This window comes from Podarcis vaucheri (genome assembly GCF_965113315.1).
Source record: "Podarcis vaucheri genome assembly, chromosome: 9".
NCBI classification, from domain to species: Eukaryota; Metazoa; Chordata; class Lepidosauria; order Squamata; family Lacertidae; genus Podarcis; species Podarcis vaucheri.
The window spans coordinates 40,893,565-40,910,915 of record NC_138767.1 but is presented as its reverse complement, the minus strand read 5'-3'; the positions used below and the strand labels follow the sequence as shown (position 1 = coordinate 40,910,915).

The 17,351-nt window shown below is 40.8% G+C and overlaps 1 protein-coding gene across 3 annotated transcripts in view; it reads left to right on the top strand.

The window, feature by feature from the left end:
* FBXW7 (F-box and WD repeat domain containing 7) overlaps positions 1 to 17,351 on the top strand; it is a 121,239-nt gene that overhangs the window by 22,266 nt on the left and 81,622 nt on the right. Inside the window, exon 1 of one of the 3 annotated variants that reach the window (XM_082237648.1) lies at positions 112 to 294. The exons of 1 other annotated variant lie outside the window; for it this stretch is intronic. In XM_082237648.1, coding sequence (XP_082093774.1) covers positions 139 to 294 — 156 coding nt within the window. In that variant the 5' untranslated portion in view covers positions 112 to 138. Of the gene's footprint in view, positions 1 to 111; positions 295 to 17,351 lie in introns of those variants that run through there. One more of the 3 variants, XM_082237645.1, reaches the window with a different exon arrangement.

Here is a 17,351-nt window from a genome sequence, read left to right as displayed (position 1 = left end):
GCTTCGGAAAAAAACACCATTGTTTTATTTTTATCAGTATTAATTTTTGCCAGGGAGCTGCAGAATGAGGCGGTCGGCCAATTTTGATTGTGTGTGGGCCAGTACCAGTACTGATTTCTTAAGGAATAAACTCATCTGATGAGCAAGTCAATGTGTGGCTGTGGCTGCAGCATTATTTCTTCTTTAATGAAGAGGCTGGGCCGTTCGACCTGCTGTTCCGATCTCCTATCTTGCAGCCATACATCAGACCAGTTGCAGAGACTATCCATCGAATGTCCCAATCAGCCAAAGAAGGTAACTATACAGCTTTATTAAAAATATTTCCTTTAAAATAGATGCAATGTGGACCTAAAATAAGACACATTTTAAAATGTTTTTAGTTTTTTTTGACCTTGCAGCAGCTATCCAATATCATTTTGCCATCATCAGGTTGTGTAGCAATAGAAATGTGCTGCAGTAATTGATTTTGTAATAGGATCAGGTGATTTACTGGCTGCACTGACAACCACTTGCTTGCTCTGAATTGTGGAACACTCTAATGGATGTTTGTGACTGCAGCTTAGAGTTGCTCTAAAAGTGCTGGATGTTCAGAAACAGTTTCTCGTTTGAATAAGAACTGCTTAACTTCTTCCCACACCAGTGCTCCTGTATTTATAAAATAAGTATGTTTCTGCTCAAATTACAGTAGTATTTTCCAGTTTTGTGACCTGTGATGTTTCAATATAATGTGCAATTCTGAAGTAATTGAAGAACATGACTGATATATGCAAACCATATATATGGTTTTACTTTTGTAAATTTGCACTCTCTTCCCATTCTACAAGTTGATACATAGTAAAACTAACTTCCCTATGCATACATATATCAAATTTAGTAGATCTGAAAAGTCAGCCTGATCCAGATATCTCTCGGAGCACCAGAAACACAGCTCCATTCTTCTGTGCTTACAGATCAAAACTAGTATCTAAAGAGCTGCTTTAGGTACACTCAGAGGTGTGGATCAGCCCAATGGAATGTCTTTCTGCTTTCCTTTGAGTAGCAAACCCCTATGCTATATTGCAAAGGATTGTCATGTGGCATGGCAACCTGATGTTTTTTTTAAAAAAATGACCAAACCTTCTCAGTGGGTGAAACTAGGTGAGCGGTTATTAGGATCCAAGCCACACAGTGCATAGGGGATGACCTGACCATGGACAAATACTTTGCAGGATGTGGCCTGTTGTTCCCCAGTACAAGGGCTGCGCTGTTCAGATTGCTTGGTAGTTGGCATTCATATGCTCCAGTCTCAAGAAGAGCCATTTTCCTGGTAGTTTGTTTTCTCCCCACACCCCTTGAAGTTTGGTTAAAGCTGCAGGCTCTCAGCAGGATCAGATCAACACATGTCAGTGGCACTGTTTATTATGTAAATTACTTCTACTAGTGATCAAGATATAAATTGACTTCAAGGATGTGATCCAGAAAGGCCCTTGAGGCATGCAAATGGTTGAATGCATACACTGAGGTTTGTTTCTCTGTGTGTTTATTGAAGCTGTTCATTGTCCTGTTTCAGGGCATTCTGAACTCACTACAAGTTTTGGTGTTGCGTTGTCTGGCAGAATTGGTGGCTGCCTTAGAAATGAAAGGCTTAGATCATGGGTAGGCAAACTAAGGCCCGGGGGCCGCATCCAGCCCAATCGCCTTCTAAATCCGGCCCGCAGAAGGTCCGGGAATCAGAGTATTTTTACATGAGTAGAATGTGTGCTTTTATTTAAAATACATCTCTGGGTTATTTGTGGGGCATAGGAATTCGCTCACCCCCCCCCATATAGTCTGGCCCCCCACAAGGTCTGAGGGACAGTGGACCGGCCCCCTGCTGAAAAAGCTTGCTGACCCCTGGCTTAGATACCCTGAATTGTGTGGGTGGAACTCAGCTTTTTGGACTAGGGCCTAAATCACATGGTCATATATTGTGATAATTTTAATTCCTGCATTGCAGGAGATGGACTAGATGACTCTTGGGTAACCCCCAAGCCTAAAATTCTGTGATTCTATGTTATCATCCAGTGCTTGGTACAGAAATAGAAGACTGAATTCTATGTATAGGACACAGGGACAGGTAACTTGATACTGAATACTTAGCCCAGGGCAGTCCAAATTTTCATACCAAGTGGGCTGCAGGGTGTGGGCCTCACACTGCCCTCCTGCACAGAGAGAGGGAGGAAACTAAGCCAAAATTTGATCCCCTCCCAGTTCTCCTGCTGTTTTCCCAAGGCTGGCTAAGCAAGGCTCTAGGCGCTGGCAGGGTCCTAGATTCCTCCCACCTCCTTCCCAAGACTGCTAAAGTGCTAACTAGGCTTTGGGAAGTAGGTAGGAGGGTTCTAGTGCCCTGTCAGAGCCCCCATGCCTCCTTCCCAAAGTCCAGTGGCTCACTTACCTGGCTTTGGGAAGGTGACGCCCTCCCCGCCCCTAGTTTGAAGGGGCATATGTTGGTTAATTAGCCAAGGGCCTGGGAGAAGAGGAATGTTTTTGCTTGGTGTCTAAGGATATGTAAGGTGCAAGGGGAGCCTCTCTGGAGAGAGCATTCCACAGTTAAAACGTTGTACCTCCAAATGAGAAATATTGAAATCGTGGGGCAAAATCCAATGATGTGTGAATACTGTTCTGTTTGCATACTGTACCGCCTCTCACTAAATTTGCTGTGAAGGGTGGTTCCCCCCCCTCGCCCCACCTTCCAAGTTTTGGGGGCTGTATCTGTAAAGGAGAGGAAAAGACAGTGAAGCCCCATTGTGTGAATGTATGTACTACTCGCCCATGAACGCCATTCGATTTCATTCATGGTAACATGAATTTTTCTTCCATCAATAGTGGGACATCATAAGTTCTCTATGATATTGAAAGCAGAATTGTTTCATGTTAACCTTTATTATACCATTTGACTTTAATTTCATAATGGATTTTTTATTTTTAGAGTTCCCATGAATCAAATATTTAATTGTTACAAAAATGTATTGATTCACTTATCCAGTGTTAAAATGTTTGATTGATTAATTGAATTGGTTTATGCTTTCAGGCTGTTCATTTTCATAAGATACATAGTTTATATTTACTATTTTGCTAAACGTAGCTTTTTATTCCTTCTAACAGTGAGTTATTTAGGCAACAGACAAAAACGTTCCTCAGTAACCAGGTTTGATGCTGATTAAACAATCAGTTCTGATTAAACAAACAATTCTGACCAAACTGCGGGAGGCAGTGGAAGACAGAAGTGCCTGGCGTGCTCTGGTCCATGGGGTCACGAAGAGTCGCACGCGACTAAACAACAACAAAGCAATTAGTGGTCTTTTAAATGTGTTTGTGGGAGGGGGTTTGTTGGTTGTTGTTTTGATATGTATATTGTGTTTTCATTTAGTATTTTTGTGCTGTAAACCACCCTGTGACCTTTGGATGAAGGGGTGTATACAAATTTAATAAATGATAATAATAGTTATAAAATCCATTAATTTTTAAGAGGAACTATTATATTACATTGTTATGAATGAATAAAAATTGCAGTCTTTTTAGATTATTTGCACAATTGAATGTCTTAAGAAAGCAGTTCTTACTTTTCTTTTTGTATGATTAGGGGTGAATTTTGGAGTGTTAAGTTGGTTCAGTGTGGGAAAAAATCGTCCAGACCTCTTTTGTTTGTACCTTTCCTAGTCTTGAGATAAGTGGTTTGTATAAACAGTTCTGTAGTCAGGCCTTGGAAAACATGTAGGTGGCATTTACAATCCAAGCAGTGCATTCTAACTAGTGTCCAAGGATATGCAACAAAAGAAAAAAGATTATTTTTTAAAAATAATCTGATTCATGCATTTCTCTTTCCCAGCGTTATGTTGCATGCTACTGACTTCCCCTTTGTTGAACTTCATGTTTGGGTAAAATTTTGAATATAGGTTTTCCTCATCCCAGGTCAACTTGTTACCTTTTGCACAAGCCCTTTGTAATACCCATTTTAATTATCACTGCAACAAGGGGAGGGTGCTCTTGTACTCAAATCCTGCTTGTGGGTTCTTACAAGCATGGAGTTGGCCACTGTAAGAATAGGATGTTGGACCAGATGGGTCTTCTTATGTTCTTATTTGAAGGAGCAAATATCCGCAGGGCAATTGGATGTACATAACAACATATATTCCATCTAGAGAGAGGTGTTCTTGGTGGTTGCCCCTCAATGATAGAATTCCTTGGACAAGAGCTCAAACTAGACTTAAGTTAGTTGTACGTGGGTACCATTGAAATGAATGAGAAAAGTAAGTCATGACTTGGTTCCTATTTATCAGGCTTCCTCAAATTCAGCCTGCCAGATGTTTTTGGCCTACAATTACCATGATTACTAGCTAGCAGGACCAGTGGTCAGGGATGATAGGAATTGTAGTCTCAAAACATCTGGAGGGCTGAGTTTGAGGAAGCCTGCTATTAATCAACAGGACTTAGATGCAGTTATTTAAGCTGCAGTGTTATGTACTCTTGCATGGCAGTAAGGTTCATTTAACGCAATGGAACTTAATTATGAGTTGACATGTATAGGATTGTACTATTTGTCTGAAATCAGCCTACTAATTTCAAGCCTGTGCATCTTTCAGAAGCATTATAAGGTCTATCCTTAACATTTGGCTACCCGACTTAGGATCTTTTTGCTCTTTGCAGAAAACTGAGCATCTGTTAGGAATCCAGCTACAAATAATTTAGAATACTTAGTGCACTTTAATTTTATTAGTCTTTTGTACATTTTGGTAGAGCAGAAAATGGAAAAAAATATTAAAACTATTTTGACTTGTCCTAAAAGTAGAAATTCATTTATTTAAATTGTGTGGGCTCATTGTATTACTTAGGGAAAGCAGTTTAATGTGTTGAGAATGTTTAGGGTAGTAATTTACAAGTTCTGCATGAGATAACTGCTAATGAATTGTGAGCCGAAATCCCTTACCCCACAGATGAATTGACTTCGGTGTATGTGTACGTGATTCACAGCTCTAGCCTTTTCTTCTAGTCACTCTTCTCAGAAGAGGGAATTCTTCCATATGTCCTCACTGATGTGATTAAGCTGTTTTGCTTCTGATGCACACATAGAAAAACTTTCTGGTCTCAGAAAAGCTTGGCCAGAACTCTCATAGGAAAAAGGGGAAACTGCTTTAGCACACTTAGCATAAAGAAAACTTTTTGAGGTGTAAGAGAAACATGTCTTTAGTTTTTAACTTGGTGTGTGTGTGTGGGGGGGGGAGTGTGCTTTAGTTAGCTGGGTAACATTGGTTTGGGATTACTGCTAGATAATCGCTAGAAAGCTCTGCTGTTGAAAAGGAATTTGTCACATTTTGATAAATGGTTTATAACCAGCTGTTTTATGAGATAAAAGGGCAACAATATTTTGTTTCTCTGATGAAGCTACAGTATCAATAAATGTGCCTTGTTAATTTTTTTAAAGGATACAGTTAATAGACATTTTACTGATGTTCAGATTTCTGTTTGCTACAATATCCAAAATTTACTAAGAACTGCCGTACTATATTCATGGTGAATAAATGCTAATGACATCATCACAGTGATGTCATATGTTCACACACACTATACTAAACACACTGCACAATATATGTAACTAAATATGTACCTATTAGCTAACGTTGCCCAGCTAATGTCCTCAGAGAATTTGCCCTCTGACTTAAGTTGGTACCTCATTCCTGATATAACTTGCCTTTGACTGCTCTCCCTCTCCCATTGACATATTTCAGCCCACTCAATGGATATGGCGATCCTTGATTGTCATGTAAATGTTCAACAACCTTGAGATCCTAAATCACTGAGTATTAATCAGTCTTTTGTCTGGTTCATTATATTTTCTGCAGAATTCCTCATCATATTTAAAATAAGTTTCATTAAATATTGTGTTGTGCTTTGAGATGGTGTACGTGTAGCTGGCTGGTTGAGACCATGTTTCGACTAAACACAGTGCCCTGGTCCTTTGATCTCATGTATAGCTTTGATTTTGAACAGCCTATTCTGTTCCGTTTATATCTAATTTGCAGCAAACCTAATTTATGTAAGTTTCTCTGAGGAATGATTAAGCATTTAAATTATTAGACATGTGTTAAAGGAAATATTGTCTCTATTCAGCCATATGGGAACTGTGAGGAGACGTGGTTAAATGAGAAAACAGACCACTGGAAAAATTGTCTTCCAAGTCAGTGATGATATTTGGCATTTATTTCATATACTGTAGCACAGTTCAAGTTTTCAGAGTACTTCCCATACAGTAAGCCCTCAACTTACACAGGGGTTACGTTACAGGGATCACGTTTAAAGCCAAAGTTACGTATAATCAAAACACATTGGGTTCAATGGCAGGTGGGATTTCCAAAGTCATTTCCTTGGAATTCCACTTCCTTTTTGTTTGTTTTTTATTTGTTTATTGCCACTTGTGTAAAGCTGAATGCACACAAGTTAAATGTGCATAAACTGCAGACTTAATGTATATTATCTTGGTAATCTTTACAACAGGCCTCTAAGGTCAGTACAGTGGTGCCTCGCAAGACAAAATTAATCCGTTCCGCGAGCCTCTTCATCTAGCGGTTTTTTCGTCTTGCGAAGCAACCCTGTTAGCAGCTTAGCGGATTAGCGCTATTAGCGGTTTAGCGGCTATTAGCGGATTAGCGGCTATTAAAGGCTTAGCGGATTAGCGGCTAAAAGGCTATTAGCGGCTTAGAAAAAGGGGGGAGGGGGGAAAAATCGGAACACTCGCAAGACGTTTTCGTCTTGCAAAGCAAGCCCATAGGGAAAATCGTCTTGCGAAGCAGCTCAAAAACGGAAAACCCTTTCGTCTAGCGGATTTTCCGTCTTGCGAGGCATTCGTCTTGCGGGGCACCACTGTAGTACTTATTCTGTATTATGAAATGAGTGGTAGTTGAGAGGGCTGGGATAGAATGGGGCCACCTTCTGTAAGATGAATATGGCTACCCCACTAGACAGCAGCAAATGTTTGTCTTCCATCTGCCCTTTTAACATGTGCTATATCAAGGCAAATCTTTAAAAATGAAGTATAAACACGGACAGCTGGGAAACACTGGCCTGCGAGCGCTCCAGTTGGAGAACAGCTTTTATCAAAGGTGTCATGGGCTTTGAAGACACTTGAACTCAGGAGGCAAGGGAGAAACGTGCTAGGAGGAAGGCATGCTTGGCAAATCCACACCATGATCAACTCCCACCCGGAAACCAATGTCCCCACTGTGGAAGGACGTGTGGATCCAGAATTGGCCTCCACAGTCATTATTACAGTGGTGCCCCGCAAGACGAATGCCTCGCAAGACGGAAGACTCGCTAGACGAAAGAGTTTTCCGTTTTGGAGGTGCTTCGCAAAACGAATCTCCTATGGGCTTGCTTCGCAAGACGAAAATGTCTTGCGAGTTCCTGCGGGTTTTCCCCCTCCCCCCTTTTTCTAAGCCACTAAGCCGCTTATCAGCTGATCCGATAAGCCGCTAAAAACCGCTAAGCCGCTAAAAACCGCTAATCCGCTAATCCGTCAATGGGCTTGCTTCGCAAGACGAAAAAACCGCTAGACGAAGAGAATCACAGAACGGATTCTTTTCGTCTTGCGAGACACCACTGTACAATCTTACTCGGCTACGAGTGATCGCCAAAGAAGAATATCTGTATCTAATTTATACATATACACATGCATACGTGCAGAGAGATCTCAGTTGTCCATGTGACACCAGAATCTATCCTTTGTACTGTTTAACTGAGCCAGTTTCAAGGCTCTTTTGCTGATATTCAAAGCCCAGAACAACTTGGGACAAGGGGACTTTCAGGACAGCCTGAGCCCTTGTCGATCACTGAGATCACCTGCAGGAGTGTTAGTTGTCTCCCTGTGTTAAAGGCTTGATTGACCTCAACCAGAAGCTGGGCTTTTAGTGTTGCCTGTCCTATGCTGTGGAACACTCTTCAGCAGATTAATCAGGCATAACTTTCAGGCGTGTTTTGAAAACCCACGCCCCCCCCCCTTTTTGCTGACAGGCCTTTGTGAAAAGATTATTCTAAAAAAAAAAAGGATAGAAACAGTTTATGTTTGTTGATTCCTTGGCCCTGTAACTCTTATATTGATAAGCTTTGGATATCTTCTTTTTATATGTGCTCCTCTTCTGGCCATTTTTCAAATACAGTGGTACCTCGGGTTACATACGCTTCAGGTTGCATACGCTTCAGGTTACAGACTCCGCTAACCCAGAAATAGTACCTCGGGTTAAGAACTTTGCTTCAGGATGAGAACAGAAATCACACGGCGGTTGCGCGGCAGCAGCGGGAGGCCCCATTAGCTAAAGTGGTGCTTCAGGTTAAGAACAATTTCAAGTTAAGAATGGACCTCCGGAACGAATTAAGTACGTAACAAGAGGTACCACTGTATTTTTAATTTCTTTGTTAGGGTATTTCTCACAGTTCTCTTAAATTGTATCTACTCACATGCTTTAAAATGCAGAGTTCTAGTAGAGCATTCACTACAATCCAATTCTCTTGTGTAATAGTAGATTTTAATGAGATTTTGTATTGTTCCTAGCGGTGCTGCCTCTTCCTAATGCTTCTCCAAAATTCCCCAATGTGGTGTTTGGGTCTAATGATTTATTATACTTTATTAATTATTTTTTTCTGGCACATTTTGATTCTGTAACAACAACCATTGATTCTGCTTCATACTAATTATCAGGGAAAAGCAGATAAGCACTTTTCCTGGTATCAGTACATTTCTCATAGCACAGAAATACTTATAAACTCCTCTGTCTAATGAGAGCATGGCTAACAGTAGTAGAGAGACTAGTAGTTATTCCTTCAAAATGAAAGTTTTCCTTGTGTCTTGACTGAGAGTTCTCAAAATCTGATTTCGGCCTCCCTAAAGAATGTCTGGCAGTTGCTATAGAAGGCATAAATAACTCTCCTTCATTACACTGTATATCCCCCAACCCTTGTGGGAATGAAAGTGGATTTACTCTTAACACAATGTGAGCAACATAGCTTGAACTCTTCAAAATTTCTGTGTTTTAATGAATTGTTGAAGTTAAAGTTGCAGCACAGCTTCCCTAACCTAGTACTCTCCAGATGTTTTACACCATAGCTCTCATAATTCCTGACTATAGACCAGGGGTAGGCAACCTAAGGCCTGTTGGCCGGATGCGGCTCAATCGCCTTCTCAATCAGACGGTCCGGGAATCAGCGTGTTTTTACCTGAGTAGAATGTGTGCTTTTATTTAAAATTAATCTCTGGGTTATTTGTGGAGTATAGGAATTCGTTCATTCCCCCCCCCCCCAAAAAAATATAGTCTGGCCCACCACATGGTCTGAGGGATGGTGGACCGGCCCACGGCTGAAAAAGTTTGCTGACCCCTGCTATAGACCACGCTGGTTGGGACTGATGAGAGTTGTAGCCCAAACATTTGGAGGACACTGGATTGGAAAAGCAACAACAAAGGAAGAACAGTCCCCAAATGTCTGCACCCATCTCTTGCTCAAGGCCGTTCCTTGCTCTTTCGTAAAATGAAATGTTGTTGTTTGGTGGGATACTTGACTTAGTTCCCATCTACCAGATGGACAAGCAATGGAAAAAGGATCTCTGGGGACTTAATGCCACATGCCACTAATGACTTAATTAGAATAGTGTCATTGGTTAATTAACAGGTATGTGGAGGTTGGATGAGGGAATGATAGTCATTGCCAGCACTCTGTGGACGGAGAGGAAGTTTAAGCTTTCCCTCTCTGGTTGTGATCCTAGTAAAAACAAAACAAAAACTTAGAGGTTGATGTCAGTAGGAGCTTTTGGGAAGAGTCCCGTCCCCCGAGATTGTGATTGGGGTGGGAAGGCTTAAACCTTCTCTCGTGTGTGGCGGTGCTGATGACTATCTGCTCCCTCATTTTTAATTTGGAAAAAAGTGCTAGTTAATATGAACAGCTGTCTGCCCACTTATGTGTGACCGACTTGCATGTGACCACGTTTATGCACGGTGCTGGGAAATAATTAAATCCAAACCCAGAAATGGCAGGAGAGTCCTTGTGGCTCACGAGGAGACCCTCATTGGAGCCCGGTGAGGCCATCAGTGAGGGTGGAGGAAGCCCCAAAGAGACCAGAGGCACAGTGGGGGTTTGTTTATGTTGTTCAGCCTCCACATCTAACAGCTGATATGTGCGGTAGCGCAGCAGCCACTTTCCCATGTGTCCTCCAGCTTAAAATAAAAAGGTCGCAGAGCAGCTTTTAAACTGTGTGTGTGTGTATATATATACAGAGAGATTGGGGGGGGAGAGAGAGGGGGGGGTTGGAAACCGACAGGAGCTGAGGAGGGCTGGATGGGCCACGAGTCTGATCCTCTTCTCAAGTTCTTATACTACTCCTGAAACTGGAGGCAGTACAGTAGCTATTCATAACTGTAAGCTTCATGAATTTGTCTAACCCCTCTTTTAAAGCCATCCATTATGGTGACCATCACCTCATCCTTTGGAATCAAATCACAGAGTTTGACAATGTTCTTTGTGAAGAAGTACATGTTTTTTCTGTCCCAAATCTTCAACCATTCAGCTTCTTTGGATGTTTCTTGCTTCTAGTGTTATGAGGAGAAAAGCATACATCTATTTATTTTCTCCACTTCATGACTAATTTTACACATGTCTTTACCCCCAAACTAAAAATCTCAAAAAGTTTAAATGTTTCCTCATAGGGGAGTTGCTCCAACCTCATAATATTTTTGGTTGCCATTTTCTGAAGTTTTCCCAGTTCTGCTATACTGTTTTTCCAATTCTGCTTTCCAAAACTTCTGTCTCCTACTCTTTCCCATCATGGCTTTAATGTTGAACGATGAGTTAAAGTGCTTTCTTGACAATGTCATAATGTATACAAAATAATATTCCATTTGGATATTGCGTTTCAGCCGGAACAGCTATTATTCTTCACAATATCTTGTCACAGCAAAGTATTGTTGGAGAGACAACCTATAGTTAGGTGTTGTTAACTGATGCATCAGCCAAATGGCTACATGTGATGGGCTGAAATCAAGCTTCTTCGTGACAACCTATAGTTTTTTTGTGTTAGTTGAGTGATGTATTGAAGGTCACAAGTTCAGGTTGCTTCCTACAAAGGAAACACACCACATTTCTCTGGCAAATCCTAGTTTTTAGTTGTAATGGGAAGATCATGCTGCCAAAGCAATGCAAGCTCTTGTTCTCATGCAAAAATCTTCTGAAACTGTGAGATTCAAAACATGTAGGAAATGAAAGTTTTTAAATTACCGGCATGTGTGGGGGTGAAGACTTCACCATAGGGGCTTATTTCCTTGATGAAAGGGTGTTTGTGTGGTCTATATTGTTTAATCTAGTGAGACGGGATTGAAGGGGAAGAGAAGGATTTTGTGATCCTTTTCCCTAGAACATAGCGGAAAGCCAAGTGCATGTTGCCTCCCTTACTAGCTCATTTAATGCTGTTCTGGATTCCTCTCTCTCTCTCTGCTTTCTATCTGTTGGCCACTAAATTGTCTCTTTCTCATCTTCACCTATCTGTTACCTATAGCATCCATCTCATTTCAAGTCTCCTGCCTTAAGTGGGCACTTAACATTTTTGTCTCCTAATTTTAGGACTTTCCCATCATTGTACTGTGAGGACATTTTTAATTGACACATGCTCATTTAATATTTTTCTAGATTGCTTTGCTTATCTTTTTGGTAAAAAAGCAACTAATAAGCGCAAATAATTAATAACAATAACAATAACAATAACAATAATAATAAATTCCCCTAGTTTATCACAGTCACTGGAACTTGTGGCCTCAGCCACTGTTGAAGAGGTTAGGGCTGCTCTGGTGTGTGAGCATGTTTAAACTTTATAGTACTCTTTCTTTTTCTCCTTCCTGCCACCTTGATAGATGGGCATGGCCTAGAGTTACTTGAGTCCCCATGCTGCTTCAATGCCAGACTCTGTTTAGGAAGCTAGTTTTGATTGATAATTTACTGCTGCTCACTAGCATAATCACTGTATGGTGGGGTGGGGGCAGCAAGAGTAATTTCCAAAATGCTGAAGTGATGGCGTTATAATTGATTGATCGCAAAAAGGGGTTATTTGCAAGTTTGCTTTCTTGGGTGGTGAAAGGATAATTGAAGTTACTCCCAAGTGGAAATGTGACCAATTACTCATCCTATAGTACAGTCTCTGTTAATGCTTATAATCTTGTTTACTAGAAACTTGAAACAATTTAACAGCACCAAAATAAAATAAATTTAATAAAAACAACACAGCAGTACAGAACATTTGGTTCACAAAAAGAAGCGGTTTTAGCTTGGTCTGTGTGACGCACTAAGCCATGCTTTGGGTTCATGAGACTGCATTAACGTGCAGGTTCCTGGAGAAGTGCTCACCACTGCTTTCTTTCTGCCCATTTTTGCTGCCGTGTTGCACTGAGCTAAAATTTGGCATAGCATGTTGGCCAAAATGGGACTCAAGGTTAAGCTCTTGCTTCACTAAATCTGAGTGGCAACTGAAGTTTGATCTTGGTTACAGCTCATGGTTGTTGAGGAAAGAGGCAATAGATACTTTTCGTGGTTTCCATTTTCTAGGTTTCCTAATATTGTTGATGTTGAAAGTTCATAAAACAGCTTTCTTTCTGCTGTATAACTTGCTGTAGAAATGAAATGCTGCTGAGGTAAAACAAAACTCAAGTTTTATTTTTGTAAGGTAGTTTTAGGTTGGCAAAATGGATTGCTGCTTCTTCTTTATATCATATAGAATAGGCATTCCTGTATGATAGCTCAAATATGCAGAGTATCTCTTATATTATTATCATAGAACGATGGATTTTAAAAGCATGGGGTAGTCATCCCAAACTAGCAGGGAAGCCAGCCTAGATAATTTTTCAAATATTAGGTTAAAAGCCTTATTTTTTTTTCTACCATGAAAAGCACCTTGCATAAATGCACGCTCATTGCTTGCTATTGAGATGGAGCTCTAGGACCGAAAGGATTTCCAAAATTGGGAGAAGCACTACTTGGCATTCTTGGACTCCACTTTTAGAACCTGCCATGAACATAAACAGATATATCTATATATCTATATGTGTATGTATATCTATGTTATATATCTATTTGAAACACTTTTGTTGAAATTGTCCTAGAGCTATATGGTGGCTGTCTTACATTTGTAAGAAATGATGTTGCTCTTAGTCATGTTAATGGCTGAAGATATTGTTCTTGGACTCATTTCATCTTGCTCATTTGGAAAGTTTAAATCTCATTACATTAATAAATTAAATTGGTGGCATTTATGATAGTGTTCTTTTCCTTTTGAGTGCATAGACCAATTTACCTTGAAACAGAAAGTAATCTTGTTAATTCTATGAAGCATCTATTCTTGCTGTTTCAGCTGTTACTAAATATAAGAATGATATACAGTCCTAAAGAACATTTATTCTTAGTGGTTCTCTTCCAAAGCTCTATACTAAGAATGTACTTTCCAGCTTTGAACTCTTCCCATTTCTGTCCCAGAATCTGCCTCATATTTCCTGTTTCTTGCCTCAATTTTTTTTTACTATTTTTTTTGTCTCTGTGTTTGTTATTTTCTATTTCATATTATTACAGTTGAAGTCTAGAAAGCTAACTTGATGGGAGAAAAGTTTAATCGAATTGCACTGTTTAGTATCTCTCTGCTTTACTGATGTCCTCCCACAATGGACTTTTGAAAATTTATATTACTGGATGTATATGACATGAACAGTATGGGTGATATCCAATATTAGTCGTTCTCAGAATAGACCCATTGAAATAAAAATCAAAATAGCTCAAGCCCATTCATTTTAATGGGCCTCCTCAGAATATGCCTTGAATGGATATCACTCTCTATTTGAATTCTTATATAGCTAAACAGCAATACCCATATCCAAGGGGAAAGTATTAGTATTTTTGCTGTGTGTGTGTGTGTGTGTGTGTGTGTGTGTGTGTGTGTATATATATATATATGCAGGTTTTGGTGTCTTCGGGTGTCTTCCCGTGTAAGAAGAAAAGGCACACTAATCTAGGAACTTCCTCTCTGCCCAGAACGTTGGAGGCTATACACCACACCCCTCAACAGTATTTATAGGAACTCAAATACCAGACTCTGCTCTGTTCCAGTAACAAGAAGCCGAAAGCACCAGCCTGAAGATGACGAGTGAGACCTCGTCGAAACGTCGCACAGACACCCCGACTCTTACACGGGAAGACACCCGAAGACACCAAAACCTGCATTCCTGTACCCGTGAAAATCTACGAAAGCATATATATATATATATATATATATTTGAGGAAAGAGGTAGCATGAAAATAGCCATGTAAGGATTGATGTGCTCAGTGGCAAGGAATGCTGCCTAACTGTTCAGGAGGGGAAAGTGTGGAATAAAGTGGTTTACTTGGAAGAGGCTTTCTGATTTGAAATCCTGACAGGTTACAGGTCTATTTGCTGAAGTGTAATGTCCAGATTATGGGACGCAGGTGGCGCTGTGGGTAAAAGCTTCAGCACCTAGGGCTTGCCGATCGAAAGGTCGGCGGTTCGAATCCCTGCGGCGGGGTGCGCTCCCGTCGTTCGGTCCCAGCGCCTGCCAACCTAGCAGTTCGAAAGCACCTCCGGGTGCAAGTAGATAAATAGGGACCGCTTACCAGCGGGAAGGTAAACGGCGTTTCCGTGTGCGGCTCTGGTTCGCCAGAGCAGCGATGTCACGCTGGCCACGTGACCCGGAAGTGTCTTCGGACAGCGCTGGCCCACGGCCTCTTGAGTGAGATGGGCGCACAACCCTAGAGTCTGGCAAGACTGGCCCGTACGGGCAGGGGTACCTTTACCTTTAATGTCCAGATTAAATCACCACAATTCTATAGCAGTAATTCAGAATGCATTACAGAACAAAATACTTTGATACGTAACATTTACTTTTTAATTTAATATTATTTATCACTAGAAAGCAAATAGTTGTTGGCATCCATGTGTCTCGAGAGACAATGGAGTGTGCCTCCGGGGGTGAAGTCAAACTGCTGGAGCTGTGCCATCCTGCCTGCTTTTGCTGCAGAGCAAAACTTGGAAGTGACCTGTCTTAACATGCTGGGGAAGTCCCTAACTCACCAAGGGTTTGAGACCCATTGGCTACCCTCTCCTGTGGGAAGTGCTACAGTGGGTCAGTGAGCTGTGAAAGACTTACTCTGTGTACAACAGGAATGGGCAGAAGGCAGATTGGGATCTGCTGGCAGGTTTCTGAGCGATTTGCAGTTGTCCCGAAAGGATTCTGATTCCCAGTTGTTTAACAGTAGACATAAAAGAGCCTCTTTCTTGTTGCTAAATTAGACTGCTTAGGTTAAGAAAGTTTGGGGTGATGGGGGAGAGAGAAACCAGGAGCTGATTTTTTGTGAGATACGACTGTGAACTCAGTTCTGTACTGAAAACAATTTCCTGAGCTGAGCTTGGTACACTTAAAATTAATTATGCTCACACTTGGCTTGGGTCCATTGGATCTGCCTATAGGATTGGTATGAGGAAGTGGAGTTGGGAGTCCGGCAGCATCTGGAGGAAAACAGGTTCCCATAGAATTTTAAAGTTCCTCTTCTAGTTTGACGTTCTTTATCCCTCCAGTGCAGGTGAAGGTAGTGGATTGATGAAGAACTAGCAAACATTTCCCCTAGAAAATTTCATGTGGTGAACAAATTGATTAAAAGAATCAAAATGAGTAGTAGGAATGGACATCCATATGCTAGAGATACACAGAAGTGCCACATCCTCTTCTTAATTGCATGCAGAGCAAGTGGAGTTGGTCTTTTCGGTTGTACTGCATGCTGCTACTAATCTTAACTGCTCATATCTGGTTGTACAGGTTTATGTTGGCAGCTGTCTGGGTGGTGTGTACCTTATTTCCGCTGTCTCAACCCAGTCTCTCTCTCTCTCTGCCAATTTCTGTGCCTTGCGATTCATCTTCTAAAATTATGAATTTTAATAAAAAATGAAATATATTCCACATCCAGCCCAGTCGTATTTAACTCTCACATAATGGCTAATATGTCAAATACTCACTTCAATTCACCCATATAATATGGGGCATAGTAATACTGACTTGGATTACAGGGTTGTGGTAAGGATTACAACTAGATATTGCATGTGAAGTTTGTTAGATATTTGAAAGTGCAATATTGCAAGTATTCATTAGTAAATCAGTACTGTAGTAGCGAAGAGTGACCACCTTGTAATTATCTTAGGCTTCTTTTGAAAGGGGCAGTTCTTAATTCAGTTCATATTTTCCCCCAGTTAACTGTAGTTAATTCTCAGTAGAAGGTAACTTTTATTCATGTTGCAAATCTAGGAGATAATGCATAATAAAGGATGTTACATGTGCTTATGTTGCAGCAGAATTCCGGTAGACTTCATCTGTGCTGCCTTCCTTCCCACCCCTTTATGAGGGTATATACATTTCTTCTCCTGCAATACTGAACACACAGAATTCACAGAAGGACCTCAGTAAGCTCTGTGTAACCCTAGTAGTTCTCCTGACATCCCATACACATGGGGAAGGTAGTGATTTTTTAAAAATATAGACCCTTAATTCAAAGAGTTATTCTCATAGCTAGCTATAATTAAGAGGGAGAGAGATAACACTTAGTAGATGTAGCTTTCAGCTTTTTGCCAGACAAAAATCTAAAATATGGAACATTTTTTTGGGGGAGGGTTTTTTTTTAGATCCGTCTCTTTTATCAACCCATCTTTTATGGGCCATCTTTTTTATTGGCTATAAGAAGGAAACCTGACATAGTTTTAATAATTTTCTGCTTAGATTCCTCTCCCCCACCCCCAGGATTACTTTTCAGGTCCCGTCCCCCGGTAAGTGCTATGTTTGCTTTACCAGCCTCGCATATAAGCACTGGCCTAGAAGCAACCAGTAATTTAATGTAGGCTGGTAGAGTAGGCATTGGAAGGGCCTTATCTCTTCTCTGCTTCCCACATAGAAGCCAAGTGAGTTGTTAGAGAAATTAAGCCCCCTCCTCTATGCCTGCAATAGAAATTCAAATCTCTGTCTCTCTGCCAGCCCCCCAACATCCCGATATAAAATAAAAATAAAATCACAGGCTAGTAACCCTTGTGGACTTATTTGCAAGTCTGAACTCTTTGACAACTGAAGCTACTGCATTCTTTCATTCCGTCAGAGTCCTTTTCTGTTGGATTCCTCCTTATTTTTACTTGCTTTTAACTTTCTTGCACTCCAATCCCCAAAGTTTCTGTGTAGTTTCAGAACTTTGGAAGGGGCAGTATTTTATTTAAGAATACTTTCACTTGCTTTCCAGAATAAAAGCTATATTAGTCTGCGGAACTCTCTCTT